Source organism: Seriola dumerili, unplaced genomic scaffold (genome assembly GCF_002260705.1).
Source record: "Seriola dumerili isolate Sdu_G_001 unplaced genomic scaffold, Sdu_1.0 BDQW01000017.1, whole genome shotgun sequence".
Lineage (NCBI taxonomy): Eukaryota > Metazoa > Chordata > Actinopteri > Carangiformes > Carangidae > Seriola > Seriola dumerili.
Genome location: NW_019174272.1, coordinates 8824553 through 8847867, shown reverse-complemented (window position 1 = coordinate 8847867; position 23315 = coordinate 8824553). Strand labels below are relative to the sequence as shown.

The following is a 23315-nucleotide window of genomic DNA, read 5'->3' as shown; positions in this document are numbered from 1 at the left end:
ATTACAGCTCCAAAACCAAGTTCCTCTTTATAAAGTCCACAAATAACAAGTCACATTGAGTCCTTATACACATTAAACAGACCATTAAATATCAATTATTTTACTTACACCTATGATTTTCCTGCTATTGCATATCAAAATGTCTATTTTGAAAAGGGTCTACTGTAAGGTCTTAATATCTAGATGAAGGCCTTTATTACTAAAACTTATACTGTGTTATGTGCAAATGCTGCATTTTACCTGATGCACTAGTTAGGTTACTAATTACGAAGTAATGCATACAGTGCATAATGCAGAGAGCATGTGAAGAGGTCCATAAAGGCTCACAGTTCATTTTAATATTAAAAATCACAACACACATTTCTTTGTTGCATGACAGTACTTGTGTTCAGGCTTTGCTTATTTGATTATGCTGATTCCGTTTGACTTATTGTTTTCTCGTGGTTAGAATTATTAATAAATTTAATTTCTTATACTTTATTCTTCAGTACAATAAGTCCTCTTTATATATGATTTTTCTAGCAGATACTGTAGAAGTTATCACATTTTTCTTATTGATATAACGTGTAAAAGAGAAACAGCATTGTTTAGTTTGACACAGACAGTCCCAGCCCAGAGAGAGGCGGTGCGCGCTGTCATACTGTGGGCGCGGGCATGCGTAGGAAATTCGGCGCGCGAAAGCTGTAGCAGGAAGTGAGTGTAGCTGAAGGGAAACGGCGGCCAGTTTGGGATTTGAATCTATCAAACTACTTCCATAATCTACAAACATCTACATTAATATGGCAGACCCGAAGGTGAGGTCACACATTTTAGGTCATCTAATGCGTTATGCCCGCTTTGAAATCGGAATTTAGTGAAAATCGTTGTATTTAACGTGTCATAATTCGTCAAAGTTTGTCAAGGGAGCTGCGAGCCAGAAATGCCGACAATGATGTTGTCTCTCGTGATGCTAGAAAAGCTAATCGACGTGTTTGCAAGGCTGTAAGATTTAACGACAACCCCAGAAGTTTCTGACAGGCAGCTAGAAATGTCCAGTGTGTCCAGTGTGAGATTTTATACTCTTAGGCTTTTCCTCAGAGTTAACGTTGATTCGCTCAAAAGTACTCACGCATGTTAGCATTAGCCTCTTATTCTGATCGTAAACGAGGAAGCCTACAGACACAATCCTGTTAAGTTCACCAAACTATTGCAGTCGTCAGTCGTTTGAACAGGGCATGTTACAATCTGCGTGCAACCTGCTGACCAAAGACAATAAGGTTAGCTAGGTCCCCTGCCTTTGTCTGCCAAGCACAACAGTTGCTAACATTAGCCAACTAATGTTAGCTGTATTAGCAGGGCGCTGGAGACAGTCACTCCGTATTCTCGGGCAGTTAACAGTAACACGTTTAACATTGAATGGAGTTCTAGTTACTCCAGAAATAATGTCACTGCAGGTCATTTTAATTTTTCTGTGGTATTAGTCAGTGACACACCGTGGTGCGAAAAGCCCAACCATTAGGTCTCGACTAGCCTGCTAGTGAAAGGCCTCGTTGACGAGCTAGGTAACTTCACAATGAGTTGTCTCAGGAAAACAAAGTTGAACAACTATTTGTTCACATTACGGAAGAAAAATGTAACTCCATCAAGACCAAAATCTTTATATATCCACCTGCTCATTCAAGCCAGCAACCTAATTAATTGAATTACACAGCTATTGCGTTGTCTTTAATGTCAATAGCAGTATTACAGCTTACCTCTGATAGCTAAGTCGCAAAGACTTCAGCGTTACATTATGATACTGCTAACTGGCTATAAGATCAGAAGCGTACTAAGCTGGAAGTACATTTGCCGACTTGAAGAAAAGGAAAATCTCCCGCGTATGCTCAGTCTCGTTTTCGCTAAATGATGCTGCATATTACTGTTCACAAAGGGCTCGTCACGCGTTGTCACTGGTCATGAAACTGCACACTTTTAAAGGATAATTTTAGCCATCTTTGTTTTCAGTTATTCTTGCATGAAGAATATGTGTTCTAGCCACATTAGCAATGTGTATTTAATCTTACACACATCAATGTGAGAACATGTAACACCAAATTGCATTAAAGATGCTTGGCTCAGCAACAGTGGTTTACAAAAGGCTTTGCCAGTTCCCCCTACAAAAGCTATACTTAACCAATGAGCTCTTAAATCCCTCTATTGAAGCATTCGTGGCCTGTTGGTCAGTCGTCAGAAGTCAGTTTGTTCCAGAGAGTTTGAAGAGTCACTCTGACCTATACCACATGCCTAATTACTTTAAACATACTCTGAATGTTTGACATAAATAAGTGGATTTATTTCTTTGACTTAACTCATTCCCTGCTTTTCCTCTTAGGACCAGGAGGACCACGATACCACTGCAGATAATGCAGAGGACTCCAATCATGATCCCCACTTTGAGCCCATTGTGTCCCTTCCTGAACAAGATGTGAAAACATTAGAAGAGGATGAGGAGGAACTTTTCAAAATGTAATTTCCTTTCCTCTAATAGTCTTCTTTTGTTCACTCATTTTATTTGTCATACAAATGTTATCTAATATTAATTTAGCTGGTCAGCATGTGACTATTTGCTAAGCTAGTGCATTGGTATCTTCATGTAGTATACTGTTGTTTTCCCAGGCGGGCTAAACTATATCGTTTTGCCTCTGAGAACGACCCCCCTGAGTGGAAGGAGAGGGGAACTGGTGATGTCAAGCTGCTGAAACACAAAGAGAAGGGCACAATCCGCCTCCTGATGAGGAGAGACCGGACCTTGAAGATTTGTGCCAATCATCACAGTGAGTCAAGTTTGCAGATATAATTGTTGTTTGATGTCATTGTACAACATAGTATTATAGAGAAAGAAAATAAATATTAATCTCTTATAATAACATAAAAAAGCCAATGTATGACAAACGGCACTATATATTGTATGGCAAAGTGTAGTGCACATACAATTTAAGTCATACCTATATATGCCTATCTATGTGTGTTGTGGGCTTCTTTCTATAGCAAAGCCTTATATGTTTTCTGAAGTACATATTTGTATTTGCATTGCAAGTACTCAAACTATGATGGATATGTTACCAGTTGACTTAGGACTCCTTACAGTTTTACTATATTTGTGTTCCCCTAAACAAATTCAAGTGGAGATCAGGACAAATGTAAAGAGACTGTCAAAAGTCTAAACTGTTTTTTCCCCTGAGTGTAATAAAGATGGACAAGTAGCTCTGGTAAGGAGAAGAGTGGTGGTGCCGCCAATCTAATCAACTTGTTTTGATTATAGAAATAGCCATTTGCAAAAACTAAAATGTGTAATACTTATCCTACAGTGTATATGACTATATATTAACATTGGCCTCTCTCTTGTGAACTTTAGTTATGCCTATGATGGAGCTGAAGCCCAACGCTGGCAGTGACAGGGCGTGGGTGTGGAACACACTAGCAGATTATGCTGATGAATGCCCCAAACCTGAACTCCTGGCGATACGCTTTTTAAATGCAGAAAGTAAGTATTTCTTACATCCAATCCAATATTACACTTAAAAGGTTGCCCAGGTAGTGTTTGATTTGGATTCTGCTGTGATCATTCTGCATAGACAAACACCTGTGAGAATCTCATTTTCTAAACTTTGGGTAACAGCATCCAGCAGCTATTTTTTTTACTGGTGTCCATTTTGTTTTTTTTAATCATTTGTTAATGCAGCACGATTAAGCAGCCCATCATACAACAGCTTTGTGATGTGAGTATATACTAACTCTCTGTTCTGTTTACAGATGCTCAGAAGTTCAAGGTGAAGTTTGATGAGTGCAAGGAGGAGGTCAGAAAAAATCTAGAGGGAACAGGTACATAAAACTTAAACTAAAGGAATTTTCTTCATGAAAGTATATATGTATTATGGGATGCATGTGAGATGAAATATGATCCCCAACAAACATGGTTCTGTCTATTCACAAATTCGTCATGTCTAATTACTTTAGTCATTCATCACAGTCTGCACTACTTCAGCAATGAGTGTGTTGGTTTACATGGAGTTGAAACATGCCAATATTCCATTGTTGTACTCAGGTTTGACTGGTGTCTATTGCAACCTGTTTTAAGTTGAATATAAACTAGGTGATGATGCAGACACACTCTGTTCTTTGCTGCTACCTCCAGCCTCGGACTTTTTCTGTCTGCTACATGAACATGCAGAATGTAACACTTAACTGGCTTTTTAAAAGGCTGGTGTCATTATGTTCTGCTACATGACAGTTCAGATTTTCTTTTTTACAATATTATTTTCTAGTCTAATCACAGCGGCAAAGAGATGGAATATTCTTGAGTTAGTGAGTTGAGATGCAAAGTGAAAGTAACAAGTGTTTTCTCTGAAGACAAACGGGCATCCCAGGCAGGCTGAAGACATGCAACTGACTGTAAAAACTTCCTAGCTTTAGTTGATTTTAGTTGATCATTTCACTGTTTTGCCACAGGCGACACTGAGAGCGCAAACAAGGTGGCAGAGAAGCTGGAGGAGCTCTCCGTAAAAGACAAGGCATCAGAAGAAAAGAAGGAAGAGGACAAAAACGAGAAGAAAGAAGATGAGAAAAAGGAGGTGAAGGCTGAGGAGAAGAATTGAGAACCAAGAACTTGCTTTGCTGATCTTCAATTTATCAGTTTTTCCTCTTTTTCTACAATAGACTCTGAATGAACTGAATTTGGACACTTGCATATTATTAGTTTTTTTTATTCTGTTTTGCCTCAAGATCACAAGTCCTTGATGCCACTGTGGAGAAAAAAAATACAAGATAGAGAATTTATGAAAAAAAGAAGCCCTTTCCCTCCCATCCCTCACCCTCTTTGCACCGTGGAATGCCACACTTTCCATCCTTGTCATCTACAGTTCAATGTTACATTTGAGAAACTGTGAAAAGAGGCTTGTGATAGTGATAATTCCCACATTGGGGTATTTTTTTTTGTTTTGTTATTCTGAAGCAGAGTTTGTTTGTAGGGGGAGAGGATAATGTAGCCTGCTTATTAGCAGCACAGGGTCAGGGACCAGGCATTATGGAGGTGCATTATAAATATAAAATCCCATGATTCATCTCGGTGGGCCTTCTTACCCTGTCCACTGTCTATGCTTCCACTGTTAGAAACAGCAAGTAAGATGAAGACTTCTCAGTGGATGCCTTGTAGAAATAGTTCTGTCTGGGTTCCTTCTTTCATCAGTTCTGTTGGGAACTGACTAGAAGAGGAATCCCCTCCGGACAGTTCAGGGGCATCAGATGCATGCTGCAGATCGCAGTGTCCACTGATAGCTGACTGATAGGAGATCAGATGCACTTAGCTAAGCATTTCCTTTTTTTCCTTTTTTTGTTTTAAATACCTGAAAACCATAAAGTCCAAAGTGAACGGTTCATCAGAGTTTGGTGCAGCTACGCTCTGACTTAAGTTCCTCACCAGGAAACCGAGTTTGTATTCTTTAGATCATAACATTCCCAAACTTTAAAGCATGTAGAGTATATGTAACAGAGTGTGCCCTATCTGATCTGTGTGCTCACCACCCTCTCCTTTTCTTTCCACTAATTAAGTTCTTAACCTTGCCTCTAAAGTGCATCTAAGTGCCAGTGCATCTGTAAATACATGTATATGGATGAAATGTTGCTTTTCATTTGCACTCAAATGATTTGAAATGTTTCCTCCACCTTCGAATAAAAGCTGTCAAAGACCACATGTTTGCATTCATATAAAGATCACTTCTTTCCTGGGATAGCTAATGATCAAATGTGCAGTCATGAATAATGCTGCTTATGTATTAAAACAAGACTGTGGAGGGTTGTACGAGTTGAAACAAGATCAGACTACCAATCCTGCATTGATTTTTTGAATTAATTTTGAGGATTGTTACATAATAGCTGTGGTAAGACAAACTTAATCAATGTTGTGCAAGAGTTCCTCATTCTACCTTTTCATTAACAAGAAACAACCTCATTCACTCAAAGAGATGGAAACTTTATTTACTCTGCTCAGGTCATTGGGAAATATTTCCTCTTCACAAAAATAGGAACGCATGTACATTTATAGTATATTCTATATTTTGATACATTTTCTATTTGAGTTTCAGAAAACAAAAATCACCTCGTGATAGAACAGATTCATTGCTCACTGTCAGGAATGGTCCCTGACCTGCAGTGATGTCCATCCCTAAAACAAGAACATTGGACTAATGGCAGTCATCTTAAAGAGGAATGACATCGACAGTGCTTTTGATATGTGGTCAAACGGGGGTCTGAAAATCATCATAGACTGGGGTATGCTCGGGCAACTCAGCATCTAACAGTCTACTCAGGTATTTCAAGATGCTCCTGTTAGCTGTTTCACTGACACTCATTAGATTTGCCATAAAAGTAGCCCTGTGTACCACAGCCTCGGATCAGAAACAGTTATCAACAATTCAGAAATACATGACTTGAATAGAGTATCCTGTGTTACTTCACATCACTGTGTTCATGGTAAGGCAGCTGGGTGAGACCTTGAAAGGGAGATCATACTAATCAGAAGGTTGTAACTACAGCCAGTTTCGGTAACATCCAACCTCGTCAGAAAGCAAGACTCCACCACAGCTACCAGCCTATACACTGATCTCTGGAGAAAGGAAACTATGAATATATCAGAAAGCAGGAAAAAAAAAATCCTGTAAAAAGTAATGTAATTTCATAATTAAGATGAACAGGTATCACTTTGTACATTGGCTGTCCTTCCACAACTTTCTGTTGTCAAAATTTTAAAGTCTACCCAGAGTTATGTCACTCCTGCCGTTTGTTGCTCAATAGAAAACGTTGATTTTCCCTTAATGTACAACAATGTTTTAACCAGCCACATTTCATTGTGCATGAAATCGCTTTTCCTCTCCAAAGGCATCTGGTTTATTCTTAATGCAAATGTAGCGGGACCAAATCTACTGCTTAACATCAAAGTCAATTCTGACATGTTTCAACATATTCAGTTGGTGCAAAATATTAATAAAAATCTTCAACTTAGATATTATCAGTTCATTTTTTTATGGTCAAAAGTAATAAGTGTTATCATACTTTTTTTTTAATTAACAGCAAAAAAACAAACAAAAAAAGTTCCATTGTAAGTCTGAGTGGCGCATAATACTGAAGCTGTACCAGACAGCTGCTGCACATAGTAGCGATGTCACCTGTTTGCTGTCTTTGAGAAATAAGGGGGGTGTGTCGCCACTTTTGGCACTGAAATCTCAAGGCTGCTTCTACTGAAAGCCCAATCCTTCACTTGTGTACAGCACTTGTTGGCAGTGCAGTGTGGACCATGTGACTGTTCACTAGTCAAAGATGGTGACTTTAATATTTCACTTCCTCAAAATCACATATCAGCTAATTACATTTCATCTTTCTTTTTTATTTTTTTTACACTGCAAGGTAGAACAAGCTATATTTACTTTATAGATTTTACCCATTATTCATGATCTCATTTATTTATATGTATATATAATTTATCAACAAAAAAAACTCCACTCAAAATAAAACATCCATTCCAGGGTTAAGTATCTGTATAAAAAAGATGTATCAAACATAGTTTTTTGAAAGGTTGGGTATATAAAAAGGAAACAAACCGATTAAAAAAAAAACTACAAAATAATGAATGGGTGACCAGTTATCTTCATTTTACCACATGGGACAATGGCTTGTTTTTCTTCACCCTTCGAATCCTATGATTATAACACAAACATAAATTACAAACAAAACACATTAACAGAAAAGTTGTTTTGGTAGTGCAAGGCTGGACTCGCTCTGAACTATGTGAGAACCGTTGGGATGAGGTATTCTGATCTTTCAGAGCTCACATGTATCAGCCCAGCTCTTGTGTCATGGATTATGTTGAACTCACCTAACTGAACTTGACTAAAACAAACAGAAGCTTATGATGATGAACTGCACCTTCATGAAGGGAATAAAGGGGGCTAAGCTATACTCAAGCCCTAAATATCTGCACTAGACTGAGACAAAGAAGCAGACATTCATGATTCATGAATTCATATCGCCTAACATCTCCGCTGCTTGCATTCATTCCTGAGAAAATTCTTTTTCACAAAGATGTAGTTGCAGTTTGTTTTACTTTGAATTAAAAGCAAAGCCTTTCTCAATGAATTTGGAATGCAACCACCAGACATGATCCGATGAAATTCCCCTCGATATCCCCTCTCCCAGCTCCTCGTCTCACTCGGGTTGCGTTTCCTGTACTCAGGTTAAACCTAACTGATCTGTCCTCCATCACTTCCCAAAGCTGTACGGCTCCACCACATATGCTGGAGATGACATGAGCAGAACGGGTTAATGTGAAGCACCTTGACTTCTTGAGGTGAATTGACATTAATCTCTTCTCACAGAAGTCCACAGCGAGGATGTCAGTGTTTGATTCGTCTGTAGTGTTTTTGTTTCCGTCAGCGCTTCTTGGAGCAAAGTTTGTGTGACATTTTCAACAACGTACGCTTCGTGACCACATCTGAGAGACAACAGTAATAACATTTGACGATCTTGTTGGACGGTCCACTCTTACAACCAAGATGATGAGCCACAAAGATGTTTAGGACAAGACACTCCTCACACATACAGTACAGACTACAGCGGTATCAACTGACAACCAATCCCTCAGGTACAAACACACACGGGCATTTGGCTAGACAGACCTACACAGGAGCAGACAGAGCCTCTGATTGGACATTGAGTCCAAAAACAGGCAGCGCTGTGTGCCCCCGACTGGTCGTTATCTAGACTTCAAAAGAAATAAGAGGAGACAATCTCTTTGTAGCAGGGTGGCCGTTGTTGTTGGAGGTGGATGCAGTGTCCCTGCTCACACAGATATCTCATACGTGGTGCCTCCTACGCCTGTCACCTTTTTGACGTTACTGTGGCGACTGGGGCTGAGGGTGACACCCTGGGTGCTGGGGTGGCAGTCCATCTGCCCATTAACTTTCATGGCCTCTCTGAATGGAAAGACAAGAAGAAAAAGAGAATATGATTCAATACAAAGAGCCAAAGAGATTCAACACAAACCAAACAGAGCGTTGTGGCGACATGCAAATTAGATGTCTGGAGTATGACAACTTTAAAATCACAAAAACAGACTTGCAGTATGGAGGATTACTTGAAAGTTGTTAGTGAAGACAAAGGCTTGGAAATGTTAGACCAGTAGGTGAAAAGCATGCAAAAGAAAAAGAAGTGAGAGGAGTCACACAACTTTATTCATCTGACATTTGTGAAACGATACAAAAAAAAAACATTTCTAGAAAGGCAAACGTATATCAGAACAGAACATGTAAGAAGTCACACCAGACAGAACTCATGAATAAATGGACATAACAGTTAAACATGTACCATACACCATATACAAATGCTACACGTTGCCTCAGTTAGGACTAGTACACTAGTGTCCATGAATTGCTGGCTGCGGAGCTTGGTTTCCAGTGGGAATACATTTAATTCCCACCAGTCCCCATTGGCTCCCTTTGCATGCAGTCCCACAGGGGTAACATTAGGATTCATACCTTGGGCCCCCCAGACGAGGTGAGTCTGTCCTCTCAAGGGCACTGATGTAGGAGAGTTTCTGATGAGAGTAGGAGGGGGATCGGGGCATAGCAGGGGAGTGGGGCTGGTGAGCCGGGGAGCGATAGGGGCCCTCAAGGCCTGAGGCCCTGGTCTGGCTGCTGTTAGAGCTACTGTGATCTGTGTGCAAGGAGGTGGATGAAGTCCTAGGGGCGCGGCCCAGCGTGGAGCCGGCATGGCGCAACACAGGGGTTCGCTGGCCGTAGCTCACCACCCCGACCCCCATCAGGTTGTCCCTGGAGCCTCCATAGGCTGGGGGTGTTGGGCCTCTGGAGCCGGGGCCGCGAGGCCCATCTGGATAGCAAGCATTGGGGGGTAGGCCATAGCCGCCATCAAACATGCCAGAGTCCTGGGCATAAATGTGGGTCTGGGAGCGCCCGTGCAGCATCTGCCGCTTCTCCCTCTCCTCCATCTCCTTTCGCTCCTGGATGGAGGCCATGATGGTCTGGGAGAGGTTGTCATAGCGCACCGGGGATGGGTCCCTGTCCCTAAGGTGAGGGGATTGCCTGCCCACTCCTCTGGGTGGCATCACTGGACTGTAGGCAGGGGCAACCTGCTGCCTCTGCATTTCAGGTTCCCGGATGTGGCACATTTTGGTGGGCAGGTAGGGCGAGTGGAACCCCATGGTGGGCATACCACGATGGGCCATGCACTCGCTGGCAGTGGCTGGGGAGATGCTGGGGTTTAGCAGGCTGTCATAGGACAGGCTACCATTACGGTTGGAGAGCGTGTTGGGTGAGAAGACACTCTTGTAGGGGGTGGATGTTACTGTATGCGGATGCAGGGCCGGGAGCTGGCCTTTCTCCGGTCGGCGGTGACCCTGCTTCAGGCTGAGAGAGCGAGAGTTGATGGGGTCAGAGTCCAGCTGGAGGGGAGAGGACTGGAAAGTTCGGTGGAGGGGAGCATTGGTGTACTCTGGCAGGTCCAGGTTGGGCTCAGATCGGTAGTCGTGACCACGAACACCCTCTTCCAAGATGGCTGATGTTTTCCGGTCATCTGGCATGATAATCTGAGAACAAACAGCAGAGTAACATGTCAAAACATCTCTGATTGAAGTCCTTTAACAGCTGCTACTGAACCTTTTTGTGGTAGAACTCCTGGTTATTTAGGTGGAGCTACAAAAAATAGTGTTATAATAACAATACTGCATTAAGAATGTACTTCACACATCAGTACCAAACATATCCTGTCTTACCTTCTCTCCGGCAGTGTGGTAGTGGACTTTCGGCATGGTGCCAAAGGACGGCCTGAATTTGTACATGGCTGGAGTGGAGGGGTGGGTTTTACCAGAAAGGGAACCATCTGCAACACACACAGAAAGAAAACCAGAGTCAACACTGTAAAGATAATAGAAATGACACTATTATACCAGCTCTAGTTGAAAGTAATTTCTGGGAGAAAACAGACATCAGAGCTGAATTCTATTATCAGAGTAAAGAGGCTGAAGCGATCGAGTTCTTGATACCCACACCATCACCATCATTCCTACTGAATGAAAATGAACTGGAGTAGCTGGGTAGTCGGACAGTAAGAGTCTATTTAGTAACTGATGTGTAACATGTGATTGCTAAAACAGCCAGCTGTCCATCCTTGACAAACTACTTAAATCAAGCCCAAAGGTACTTCTAAGCAAGCAGTTGCCCCTGTGCGTTGGTGCATGAGTGTCTCTGAGGGAGATGTAAAGAACTCTTACTTCCACTAATTATGAGTCCTCTAAACTGCTTTTACAAAGGGAGGTAATTTGTTTACACCAGATGCAGTATTTTGAGGTACCACCAGGCAGCAGTAGTGCTCCATGGAGGAGCAGGGAGTGATCACTCCCTGACATAATGCACCATGACACTGGAGATCCTCTGGTCAGAACCTGCTGCTTTAGGTTCACACTATATATTCCTGACACTCCATACTATTGAATGCAACAGTATAAGGAACACATTAGCACTGGCTAACACCACTAGCTGCTAAACTAACACCCCAAACAGATCCTTCACAGTTTCTAATTTACACGGATGACTCGCAGAGGCAGTCAGTGATTTTTTACTTTAAGAGTTCTGATTCTAGACTAAATTCCTTTCCCATATCTCCATTTTGCAGAGCTCCATTGCTACACACCACCAGCAAAAAGAGGTGATTCATGTCGCAATGATTCAATCTGAAATTTATCTTTTTTACCACAAATCTGATGCTGATTCAGTAAACAGGGCTTGCCTCCTCGCTACAAATCACCCCTGTTCTCTGGCCTGGCATAAAAAAAGGCCATCGCCCTGCCACTGGGACAGTCATTTATCAGGCTGAACTAGCAGCAAGTCACACACTGGGACACTGGTGATCTAAAGGGGGAGCTTGGGGAATTGCCATTTGGTGCAGCCTTGACAGGGAAGAGAAATGGGATTGATGAAGACTGTCAGGAGAGAGAGAGAGGAGGTGAACACAGCGAGGCTGTGTTTCTGTGTTTCTTACCTTCACTGGAGGTCAGCTGGCTCTTCAGCTGGTTGTACCTGTCAGCTTTAGGTGGCAGCGGCGGCTGGGTTTCTTTGTCATCCAGGCCATCCAGGCTGCTTTTGGACTACAGGGAGTAGAGCAGGGTGTTAAAAGTATCCGGAACAGGTGGGGGAACAGCAGATGAAACAGAGAAGAGCATGTGTTTCTGTTAGGGATGAACCAATACAAGTCACACAGGAGGTTGTAGGGTAGTAGAGCTGCACCAGGCAGCTGCTCTACTTGATCTTAAATGTATTCTTTTTAGTGGCCAATGGAGTGCAAATGGTGAAAGAAAGTTATGTCAGAGTTGGATTGAAATGTGAGAGATATTAGAGAGAGAATAGATCATTATTTGTTCATCTTAAAGGAGTACTCCACTGATTTAGCCTTGAACTTCTGCACTGTCCGACTGATTGAAAATCAGTGCAGGAGAACCAGATATCATCTTTTTTATTCCATGCATTCTTCTTACTTGTCAAAGCCAAGTGTTTACGTTACCCACAATGCATCCCGATTGCTGACAGTTCAATCTGAAATTTCAGTGTGTTATGCTGGTAGCAGCTAATGTATCCTTGAGATGCTACCCTCAACAGAGACAAGGAGCAGGCTACAGAGCTCTGGTAAACTCAATCCTTTGTAACTCCACACCTCCAGATTTGTTCATTTTAAGACTTGTAGTAGCAGTTTATCAGACTTTTCACAGCCCCTCGTGGAACCACAAACGGCCTTATCCAACTTTTTTCACCCATGCAGACATGTACAAATCAATGGAGTTCCCCTTTAAGTCAGAGATAATTTCCTGTTTTGCTCCTAAATTTCACTTTACTTCACGTTTACAGAAAAGCATTCCGTGACAAAACCTGAACATCATAAAATAATTTGATCCACATAGTTACTCTTAAAGGGAATGTGACAATTTTCTCAACTGAAGCTACACTTTGTGCTTTAGGCTGATAAGATGAGAGTATTTTTACAAGCAGAGACAGAAAATCTCATATGCCTTAAAGGGTTGTGAATTAATTACTCTGTGCGATTTTCACACTAAATGGCATGAACTGAATGGCTAATGATTAATGGCTGCCTGAAAGGTAAAAAAAAAAAATACTAAAACATGAGGCATGCTTTGGAAAATGGTCATTAATGTACCATTACCTACAATTTGAATTTAATGGTCTTTGAAATACAAAACCACTATTATCGCCCCCAAGTCATTTATGTTTTTGTTTTCTTTTAAATATAAATCTTTTGGAGACATGTTTGCCTTTGATGGAGCAATCAAGTTTTTTTTTTTATAGCTGCATATCCAACCTTAGTAACAACAGCTGTTTACAGTCCTGCCAAGAGCTTCAGCCATCATTGCATTTACAATACAAGAGGTTATAATACGCTCTACTTCTTCAGGGCAGACTGGACGCTACAGTGACCCAGAATCGGAAAATGACTTTGCAGGCCGACCAGGTCGGAGCTAGCTGGTCAGCATGCTAACTTCAGTAGAAGAAAAAAAGTGATAGAAATAAAAGCTAAACAAGAGGGTCCCACCGCTGGAGACAGATGTTGGTCAGTAAAGGAATGAAGTTTGATGCTGAACTTGCTACATTTCTTCTAGACGGGTAAGTAAACAGCTGTTAATGCTGACGTTCACTAGCAAAAATCCATGTTACTAAATTTATGTTCCTGATTTGCTGACAGATTTGCTATGTACCAATAGCAAAACTTACATATAGGTCCTTTAAAATCACCCATATATTCATAGTATATCCCTTTGGGGTTGAAAATGATCCAATTAATTTCTCCCTTATCTGAGTCCCTTGGCTTTGACGTCAAGTGTCTAATAATATCCTGTTTTCTCCAATACATCTGATTAAAGCGAGCAACTGTATCCTCTCATTTTGCTGCCTTGAGTATTAGTCTTAAAAAATAGGAAACTGAGGAGAGGAAAGGGGATACACCACGTCACACATGTGGCATTAGACTATGGGAACGAAGCATGAGAAAATGGTAAACATCACCTTGGAAAAAGGATTAGCTGTATGTCAGCTGGATGACAGAATAACAGGGAAATAACAATGAGGAGCAACTCACCTTAGAGCTGATGATGGTGCCATGGACGCCGTTGTCACTGATCTTAATGGTTATTTGCCTTTCTGAGAGGTCTGGTCTGATGAATGGGGGCTGAATTTTGATGTGGGGTTTTTTCCTGGGGTCCAGCATGTACCTGTGTGGAAATGGACAACATGCTTTAACGAGATTCTTTCTTGTCATGTTGTGCCACTTTGGCAGTTTACAATTTTTAGTTTGACAGTCAGCGTTGCCTTTAGATTTGAAATGTAATCCACTGCCGCATTGGAAATAACCACAATGAGAAGTTTACATCTCTGTAACCCAGCCAAAGCAACACACAATCAACTATTACAGTGATTCACATCAAAGTAAACACCATACATCTAAAGGGGGGCACCAGTATTATCTTCCTGACTACAGTAACCACTATTGCTGCAAACTGAATATACACTGAACAAAAGTATAAATGCAACATTTTTGTTTTTGTTCCCATTTTCCATGAGTTGAAATAAAAGAAATAAAAGTCAAAGACTTTTTCTAATCCCACAAAAGACTTCTTTCTCTCAAATTTTCTTCACAAAAATTGTCTCCAAATTCTCAGAGACGACCTTGGAGACGGTTTATGATAGGGAAACGGACATTAAACATGCCGAGTGACTGCTCTCTCAACCAGTGCGACATCTGTGGCTTTGTGTTGTGTGATAAAACTGCACATTTTAAAGTGGCCTTTTAATGTGACAAGCCCAAGGCACACCTGTGCAATAATCATGCTGTGTAATCAACATCTTAATATGCCACACCTGTCAGGTGGATGGATTATCTTGGCAAAGGAGAAATGCACACTAACATGGATTAAAACACATTTAAAATTAATTAATTTAATGAAATTTAAGAGAAAAAAGCCCCCTATGTGTGTAGAAGACAATCTTATATCTTTTATTTCAAATCATGGAAAATGGGAGTAAAAACAAAAGTGTTGCATTTATATTTTTGTTCTGTTTCTGTGATGTAACAGACAGAAGTTAATGTAACATCATTGATTTTAATTTGAAAACCCTTCTTATTCTAGCCCCACTGCAACCCTGAATCTATCATTTTGTCTTTACTTTCTACATTGTGAGATTACAACAGTTAATGTTGTTAATGTTAAGTATGAGCATTACATGAGACTCCAGGCTATATCATATAAACTGCATATGCATCCATAAATAAAACATGGAAATTCACACTCATTATTTCACTTTTCTCTTACTTCATATACTGAACTTTATACTCCACTATAAAACTATGGCCTTTTGAAACACTGATGAAATTAGCCATGAATTTTATATCTGCATAATCCCATTGTGTTTGTTACACAGACATTTCAGACACAACTTCTAAACAGTGTTTTAAGTGATTCTTACAGGGTTTGTTCATAATTAAAATGGCTGTCACTGAGTTCTTTTAATGTTTAATGGTTAGTGTGGGAACTGGGGAAATAAATGTGTGATGTACTTCCCATGGAGTCTTTACATATTTCAAGTAATCAACCCCTACATGAAAAATATCCATGTTACTAAATTAATGTTACTGATTTGCTGTCAGATTTAAAAACAGATCATTCAGTATCACGGTGAAACTACTTAAAGGCAGATGCTTGTAACAAAAAGCATTTCACCCCCACCTGCTGTTGTTGATTTTCATGGGATGAGACTTGTCCCAATAGGATATAAAATTGTGTGTGTGTGTGTGTGTGTGTGTGTGTGTGTGTGTGTGTGTATACAAAAAGCACATTTACTAGCTCTGCGCTCTGTTTCCCATTAACTCTTGTTCTACAGACTGATTCAGTTCTCTCAGCCATCTGCCTCCCCCCAGGGTTGCTGGCTGCTTTCAGGCAGAACAGAATACACACCTCCACAACCACCTCAGAGCACGTGAATACAATCATACACACACACACAAACACACACACACACAGGATGGATGGAAGGCCTCCCTGCAGTTAGATGATGCTGCACTCATGTCATGGAATGGATGCCATGGGCCTTGATGAGCCATAACTCTACTTCCACATACTGTACATACACATACACATAAGCACATATCTGCACACACACACACATACACACAGCACAAAAAAGCATCTTACCTAGGTGCCAGAGGACTACATAAGACGTACTCCACGTTGCCACAGCAACCCTTGGTGAAGGGATTTACTCCCCCACGAAACTTGCCCGTCACCTGAGGAAGACAACGCCTTGTTTAGAATCAGCAGCAAAAGAAGCATGAGACCACACGCACCCACAGACACATACACACACACACGCACGCACCCACATGCACACACACGCACCATCAAACACATATAGGTCCAGTGCTTGAATGTGAAGGTGATTCATAATAGCTGTGTGTGTGAATATTTGTTCAATAGCATTTGTGTTATTATTCCCTTTATGAAGGTAAATGCACGTCTGTCCACACAGGCTACTGGACAGCATTATTCCACAGTATGTGCAGCTGGGGTGTCAGTAAAGATGTTTGCATTGATTCTCAAGATTCTCCAAATATTTCAAAGGTGCCCTGAAGCAAGCCCCAACACTGAGGCAGCTCCAGGTGTGAATGTTTGGATCTGTGTGAATGTGAAGAATCTTTGTTCACTCTCCCTGGATAGATCATAGTCAAATAAATGTCTGTGTGTGTGTGTAGCAGCTCCTGTGCTGGTGTCTCCTCACCTGTTCATTGGTTGTTCGCCCTCGAGCCACGAGCACCATATGGAAACCTGTGAGTCCCATGACTGGAATGAAGAAAAGCCCTGCTATACACATCACCACCAGTCTGGACAAAGGTCAAGGTCAACAACAACAATACAAGCTCATAAGAACATGACCAGATGGACTTAATAACCCAAAGCTACAAACACCGGCTTTATCCTCTGACAGCTTTGTTTCTCCAAATGCTGAATGCAAGAAGTGGCCTACTTTATACAATATCCATTTACACTGCAACCATAAGTTTCACTTCACTTCAACTACTGACCAAAAGTGTTTTTACATCTTTTCACTAAATTGTTGATCGGCATCAAAAGCTTAATTACTCATTGTTGATGAGTTTATTTTTAGCACTAAGGAGTGAGGTACTTACACCTTGTTGTATCTTGATGAACGTAGTCGGTATCTTTATCCATTACATTTTAGGCTTAATCCTGTTATCACCATTCATGTTAGTAATCCTCAAATAAACAGAATAGAATAAAAAACCAAACCAAACTGTCCATTTAAAAAAAGAAGTAGGTTCAGGCAGTGAAAGGATACGTGACAGTGGTGTGCAGCGCTCCCAGCTTCTCTCGGTGGTGGAGCACAAAGATGAGGCCGAAGGAAAAGACTCCCATCATGTGGATGCTCAGCGACAGCAGGAAAAGGAAGAAGTAGCGGTAGTTCCTCCGTCCGATGCAGTTGTTCACCCAGGGACAGTGGTGGTCAAAGTCCTGAGGAGGGAAGATTTTATGCAAGGTATTCATGAGGCTTTAAACTATGTGACCTACAACTGGTCTGGGTTCAGGCTTTAAATCTGATTGTAAATATCGGTTTATACATTTTTGACCTAGGCATCATCTCTGATCACTGAGAAGGTTCTAGTGCAGTGTCTTGACTAGTGTCATCAAACTGTTCTTGGTTGAATAAAAGGTTATGAGGAGTGTTTTAATTAAATATTCAATCCATAATCAACCTATTCCTCCAATAAGTGTTTAATACTACCAGCAGAATAAGGGTGGCATCTCAATGTGTGAATACTAATACTAATCAACATCCTCATGAAGAACTTTTAAAATCAGTATTTTTATTTATTTGATTGTTTCGATAGTCAAAAATAAAAATCCTGTAAGAAAACAGGATGTGGGAATCCAACCTGTTTACTTCTACATCCTATGTGTCGACCAAATCGAGGATTTAAAAGCTAATACTAATGACAGTATTTTACGGTTAAATTTGCCAAAAGCTGATATTTATTCCAGTAATTATGATCTTTAATGATGACGATTTTCTTGCCAATAAACACGTATATTTAACAAAACATTATATATTTATATTCAGTGTTTATCTCAGATTTTAATTCTTGGCAGGACAGAAAAGCCTCTGAGTGGATTCAAGCTATAAAAATATATACAAATAAAAACTGCATCATATTTCTTATCAAATATTCCCAATGTGAGCAGGACGACATAAGATTATTGATTAAATGCTAATATTGACCTGTAATATTGACATTTAGATTTTGCTGCCTGCACTTATACTGAATATACAGTCTCTCTGTTTACACATGTGCACTTGTATCCACACACACCTCCACACAGTTGTCACAGACGCTGCAGTGCGAGCAGCGAGGCGGCCTGTAGAAGTGGCAGGTGGCGCACCACTTCATCCGGACCTGAATACCCTTGATCTCCACGTTCTTGTAGAGCGGCGCTCGGAAATCATCGTCCTTGTCCTCGTCCTCGTCCGCTGCGCAGACACACGTTAACACATTAACGGAGTACATGTTGATGCGTATGGTGGAGCAGTACACACACACAGGCAGCAGACACGGTAAGAAGAATGGTTTTGATTCAGTTTGACAGGGGCAACAGGGGAGCAACCTGAAATGAAGTTCTCCCCTGCTGTTCACTGTCTGCAGAGAGAGCAAACACAGGGAGAAATGAATATTTTTATAGACATGACCTATTCATTCTGCTTTTCCCATTAAGGCTGACTAACAAAGCACGCTGTGACTCATGTATGGCAGAAGCTGTTCACAAAGATTTTTTTTTTTTTTTTTTTTTTTTAAATGGGAATTTATCCTCTAACTGTGGCAGAGTTGCTCTATCAGACCTAAACATGTAACTGACCCCTTCACCTCTGCGGCTTGTACTCTCACAGTGTGAGTGTGAGAGTACAAGCAGCATCTCCACTGTCCTTGGTGTGACTGCAGTCAATCAAACTGTTTGTGTGAAGCTTTGTGCTTGGTGCCGCTTTGCTTTGGAGCTGCGGTGGCGAATAAAATGTCTTTCAGCTGATCAAAGGGCTCATTCAAACCATGTGCACAGAGCTTCGACCTGAGAAAATAATTTCACAGTACAATAGTAATTGCGGGGAGATCCAGGTAGCTCAGCACACAGAGAGTGTGGGAGAGAGGGAGAGAGTGGAAAGAGAAAACAAGAGAGAAACAAGAGGTAGAGCACAGAAATAAACAACTCCATAGCGAGAGATTGCTCTGTTATTATGGCACTCAAGTCTCTTCAAATAGATTTTAAAGGTAAACCGCCTGCCAGAGCAACAGACACAAACAGCAGTTACGCTTGCATCTCCTCTGACAGCTTCGTTTCTCCAAATGCTGAATGCAAGAAGTGGCCTACTTTATACAATATCCATTTACACTGCAACCATAAGTTTCACTTCACTTCAACTACTGACCAAAAGTGTTTTTACATCTTTTCACTAAATTGTTGATCGGCATCAAAAGCTTAATTACTCATTGTTGATGAGTTTATTTTTAGCACTAAGGAGTGAGGTACTTACACTTTGTTATATCTACATGAACGTACAGTCGGTATCTTTATCCATTACATTTTAGGCTTAATCCTGTTATCACCATTCATGTTAGTAATCCTCAAATAAACAGAATTTAAGCCGCAGGCACCTGCCCTGATACAATTATTGCTTGCATGAAGGTCAGGTGTAATTTTATTGGTGTTATGGGTTGTAATGCTCAATTTTTTGTTTGAAAAATGAGTCACTATTATCACTATTAGTTATTTCCAACAAGGACATGCATTTTCCTGCCAGAGAAGCATCTCGAGGACGTATCTATTAGCAGCATTTCACTGCATTTATTTCCCCTCACAGCATCAATATGTGTGTTTGTGTCTGTATGCACAAGTGTTTTCTACTGATCACAAGTGTATCATCCCTCATGAAAGGGTCTATGTGTGTGAGTGAGGATGCGATAGCTCTTTATTTTGCTTAATGACACTTGGGCAGGGTGCTTCGCTTCGCCCAACTAAAAATAGCTGCTTGCTGTAAAGCTGAAAACGAGGCCGGTGAGAGCGGTGAGACTGAACAAAAACAGTAAAGCTGCGGGACATGAAACCAGTGAAGGGAAACATGCTAAAATGTTCTAGAGATCAGAACAGCAGAGTTGGGTGATAATTCTCTGTGGGTTCCTCACTGCAAGCGACTACTTACGCGTAACATATAGTCTCTTTATTCTCTGATATCGGCAACAATCACAGCAATTAACACTGTTTATGTAACATCCTCTGGGATCACAGAAGACAGACTAAATCAAATCATATGAATACAAAAAAAAAATGAAATAAAACTCACTGCATCACCACACTGGCCAAAGTTAGTGCTAGCCTATGTTGATCAAAACAGACGGCTAAGAGTCACACTGCAGTTTTGATACTGGAGTGAAAAGAAATGCATGCATTCATTGGAAAAATGAGGTGGTTATTCTAAGAGGCGTAAGATCCTGCATGATGTAAACACACCTTTTAAGTATCGGGGAAACTTCTCTCACTGAAAACGTCACTTATTGAGTTCAGCAAACTGCAATATACTTAGAAAAATTTCTGTTGAAATTGCCTTATTATCCACAGTCACCTCTCTCATCTGCCTTTTACCTCAGTTTAAAGTTTCCTATAAACAGAAAATGAAAATATACCACTGTGCCATACGTCAGTGATTTGAACGGAAAGATCTTTAGTACACACCGACCTTTCATTTTCACTTTTACAGTCTGAATGATGGAGTGATTTTTTTTCTCAGCAGATGTCATTTAATAGCTATGTCACTTCTTCATTTCTTCAATTCACTTCAATTGTGGGGTCTGCTGCCTCTGAGATACAACATCAAGAGCTTGGAAAACAACTCATCCCTCAGTAGTCTATAAAACCCAGTGGGGCAGCAGCAGCGGCAGAAGGCCACTGTCACCTCTGGGGAGGCAGATAACCTGCACTTTATACAACCTAATGATCATTACCCCCTTTATGGGCAGAGAAAGCTCTTCCCAAAGACAGGTGCTTATCATTTACAGGCGCATTACAAACATCCCTGGGGATGGGTTCAACCATCATTACTTAACCGAGACAGCGTTGAGGACAAGGAGCCTGCATCAGGAGCACAAGTCAGTGCTGCTTGTTTGACAGGCTGAACAGCTGAGAGATACTCAATACACCTCGCAGTATGAAGGCTTGTATAACTTCCCCCAGTGTGCCGCATGTGGAGCATGTGGACTTTACAGACTGTAACAGGAAGATAATGGGGTAGTGAAAGATTGGGGAGGGTGGTGCTCTGATACGTGTGATGCCATTAAAGTTGTACCCTCTACATGACGACTAAACAGGGAGGAACCATTACTCATTATGAGAACATATAATTTGACAGATACTAATCACCAGACACTGGAACCCATTTTCACACTCCCAGACATGCAGACAAACCTCTGGGGTAAACACCAGGGTCCATGAAGGTTGCCATGCTGAAGTTGGCCAACACAAAGAGGAAGACCAGGCCATTGTAGAGAGGCACAGCGGGGGAGATCACCTTCGTCAACCAGGGGCACCTAGAGATACAAACGAGGGGATAGAGATTAGGATTCTTTCATCCATCACACGTTACTTAGTCACACACATTTTAACACCATTAGGTTTTGATCATAGGTGTGTTTCTTTTGTCCCAGTCTTAGTAGTAACCACATGATAATCATGACATATTCATGCACAATTGCTAGGATTCTTGGTTCTCAATAGGAGCAATTATCATAATTAGAAGCAAGATTACACAGAGTGAATTAGAGCAGGGAATACAGTGGATACCAGAACTGGTGACCTACAGAAAACAAAACAACAACAGAACAGCCAGCATGAATCAATGTTGCTACCCGCACTGTAATTCTTTGCAAATTACCCGGACACTGAGTTTCTGTGGAACCACTTATCTGAAGGGTGGATCCTTAGCCTGAAGGCTTCTTTAGAATTACCTGCTTATTAATCTGCTTGGTGTTTCATAAAACTAAATGAATAATATATCAATCCTTTTGTGTGATGTTCGTTTTAAAGAACAGACAGATAGCATCAGGTCACAGCCCATCTGACCACGTGAGCCGAGCTGCAACGGTGCAGTTGCAATAGAAGAGGTGTCACCCAATGACAAAAACTACTATTACGCAAGTGACTTCAGCAGCCTGGTAGGAAAACTGAGATTAAATTTGTGGAACAACAATGGATGTCACACTTGTCACAATCTCATGCTAGAGGATCACAGGATAACCAAGATTCATCCTATAGTTGTAAAGATATTTCTGTCTGGACCAAAGCGGTGGAACATCCATGCCGCTAGCATGGCTAAAAATAAAGCTTACCAAACCTGGATGAGCTTTAGTTTCAGGTCTGGTCACTCTTCATTGGATAACAGCCTTACTGTGAACTCTATCTCAACCTAACTGTGCCATCACATCACATTTGCCATCACGTACATCTGACTGAACCTCTGCCATGCAGGTAACTTAGGCTGGACACGTCAATGGAAATCTGTCAGGTCAGTCAGGTATCGATGGGAAACCTGATTTAAACTCTGCCAACATTTTGCGTCATGACTGACCTTCTCCACTGCCTGCAGGTCATAAGTCCGTCAGTCAGTGCTGTGAAATATTCAACTGCGGAGACACCTGAATCACATCCATGACCCCACTCAATCACCTGGACTAAAATGTCAAGACAGCGTCCACTTCCTGGGGCGCTATCATTCAAATCAACTGTTTATGTGATGTGAAACACCATTAGAATGAAGATAGGTGTTAACGCCTACGGTCAGACGTTATGCAGAGAGCCTGGAGGTCACAGACCCTGAGAGAATTTATGAATTAATAAAGTATCTCACAGGAGAAGGAAGAAGAGACTTGAGAGTGTTTCCAGCTCTCTTTCCTTACATAATGACTAACATGCCCACGCCCACTTGAACACGTAATAGATACACATGCACACACTCAGACATTCGAGAATGCTTTTCCAGCTTATTCTGACGTCAAAAACTCAATTTCCTGGCACCCGTGCCCGGAGATCATCTTCAATCCATATCTCTTTTCCCGCTCCACCGGTCCTCTTTTGCTTTGTTGAATTATTCAGAGCCGTGGCTGTAGAGAGCCACTAACAGAGA

At 41.2% G+C, this 23315-nt stretch overlaps 2 protein-coding genes across 2 annotated transcripts in view; one reads left to right on the top strand and one right to left on the bottom strand.

Annotated features, from left to right (window-relative positions):
• The first annotated feature begins 684 nt into the window (after window positions 1-684).
• Window positions 685-5707, top strand: ranbp1 (RAN binding protein 1). Its single transcript, XM_022754529.1, has 6 exons — window positions 685-794; window positions 2351-2484; window positions 2635-2792; window positions 3374-3502; window positions 3772-3840; window positions 4468-5707. Exons 1-6 carry the CDS (start codon window positions 780-782, stop codon window positions 4611-4613), a joined length of 651 nt encoding a protein of 216 aa, XP_022610250.1. The 5' UTR covers window positions 685-779; the 3' UTR covers window positions 4614-5707.
• A 283-nt stretch (window positions 5708-5990) lies between these two features.
• Window positions 5991-23315, bottom strand: part of zdhhc8 (zinc finger DHHC-type containing 8) — a 69278-nt gene continuing 51953 nt past the window's right edge. Inside the window, exons 2-11 of the mRNA XM_022754496.1 lie at window positions 21602-21723; window positions 18466-18623; window positions 17436-17608; window positions 16857-16959; window positions 16274-16365; window positions 14164-14296; window positions 12061-12166; window positions 10796-10902; window positions 9543-10609; window positions 5991-8981 (exon numbers count right to left, since the gene is read on the bottom strand). Of these exons, the coding sequence (XP_022610217.1) occupies window positions 8849-8981; window positions 9543-10609; window positions 10796-10902; window positions 12061-12166; window positions 14164-14296; window positions 16274-16365; window positions 16857-16959; window positions 17436-17608; window positions 18466-18623; window positions 21602-21723 (2194 nt within the window). The 3' untranslated portion in view covers window positions 5991-8848. The remainder of the gene's footprint in view (window positions 8982-9542; window positions 10610-10795; window positions 10903-12060; window positions 12167-14163; window positions 14297-16273; window positions 16366-16856; window positions 16960-17435; window positions 17609-18465; window positions 18624-21601; window positions 21724-23315) is intronic.

Bases quoted from the DNA above. Each gene is read 5' to 3' on its own strand.
- ranbp1 (XM_022754529.1), top strand. The intron at 2,485-2,634 runs GTAATTTCCTTT...TTGTTTTCCCAG, and splicing joins GAGGAGGAACTTTTCAAAAT to GCGGGCTAAACTATATCGTT. The intron at 3,503-3,771 runs GTAAGTATTTCT...TTCTGTTTACAG, and splicing joins ACGCTTTTTAAATGCAGAAA to ATGCTCAGAAGTTCAAGGTG.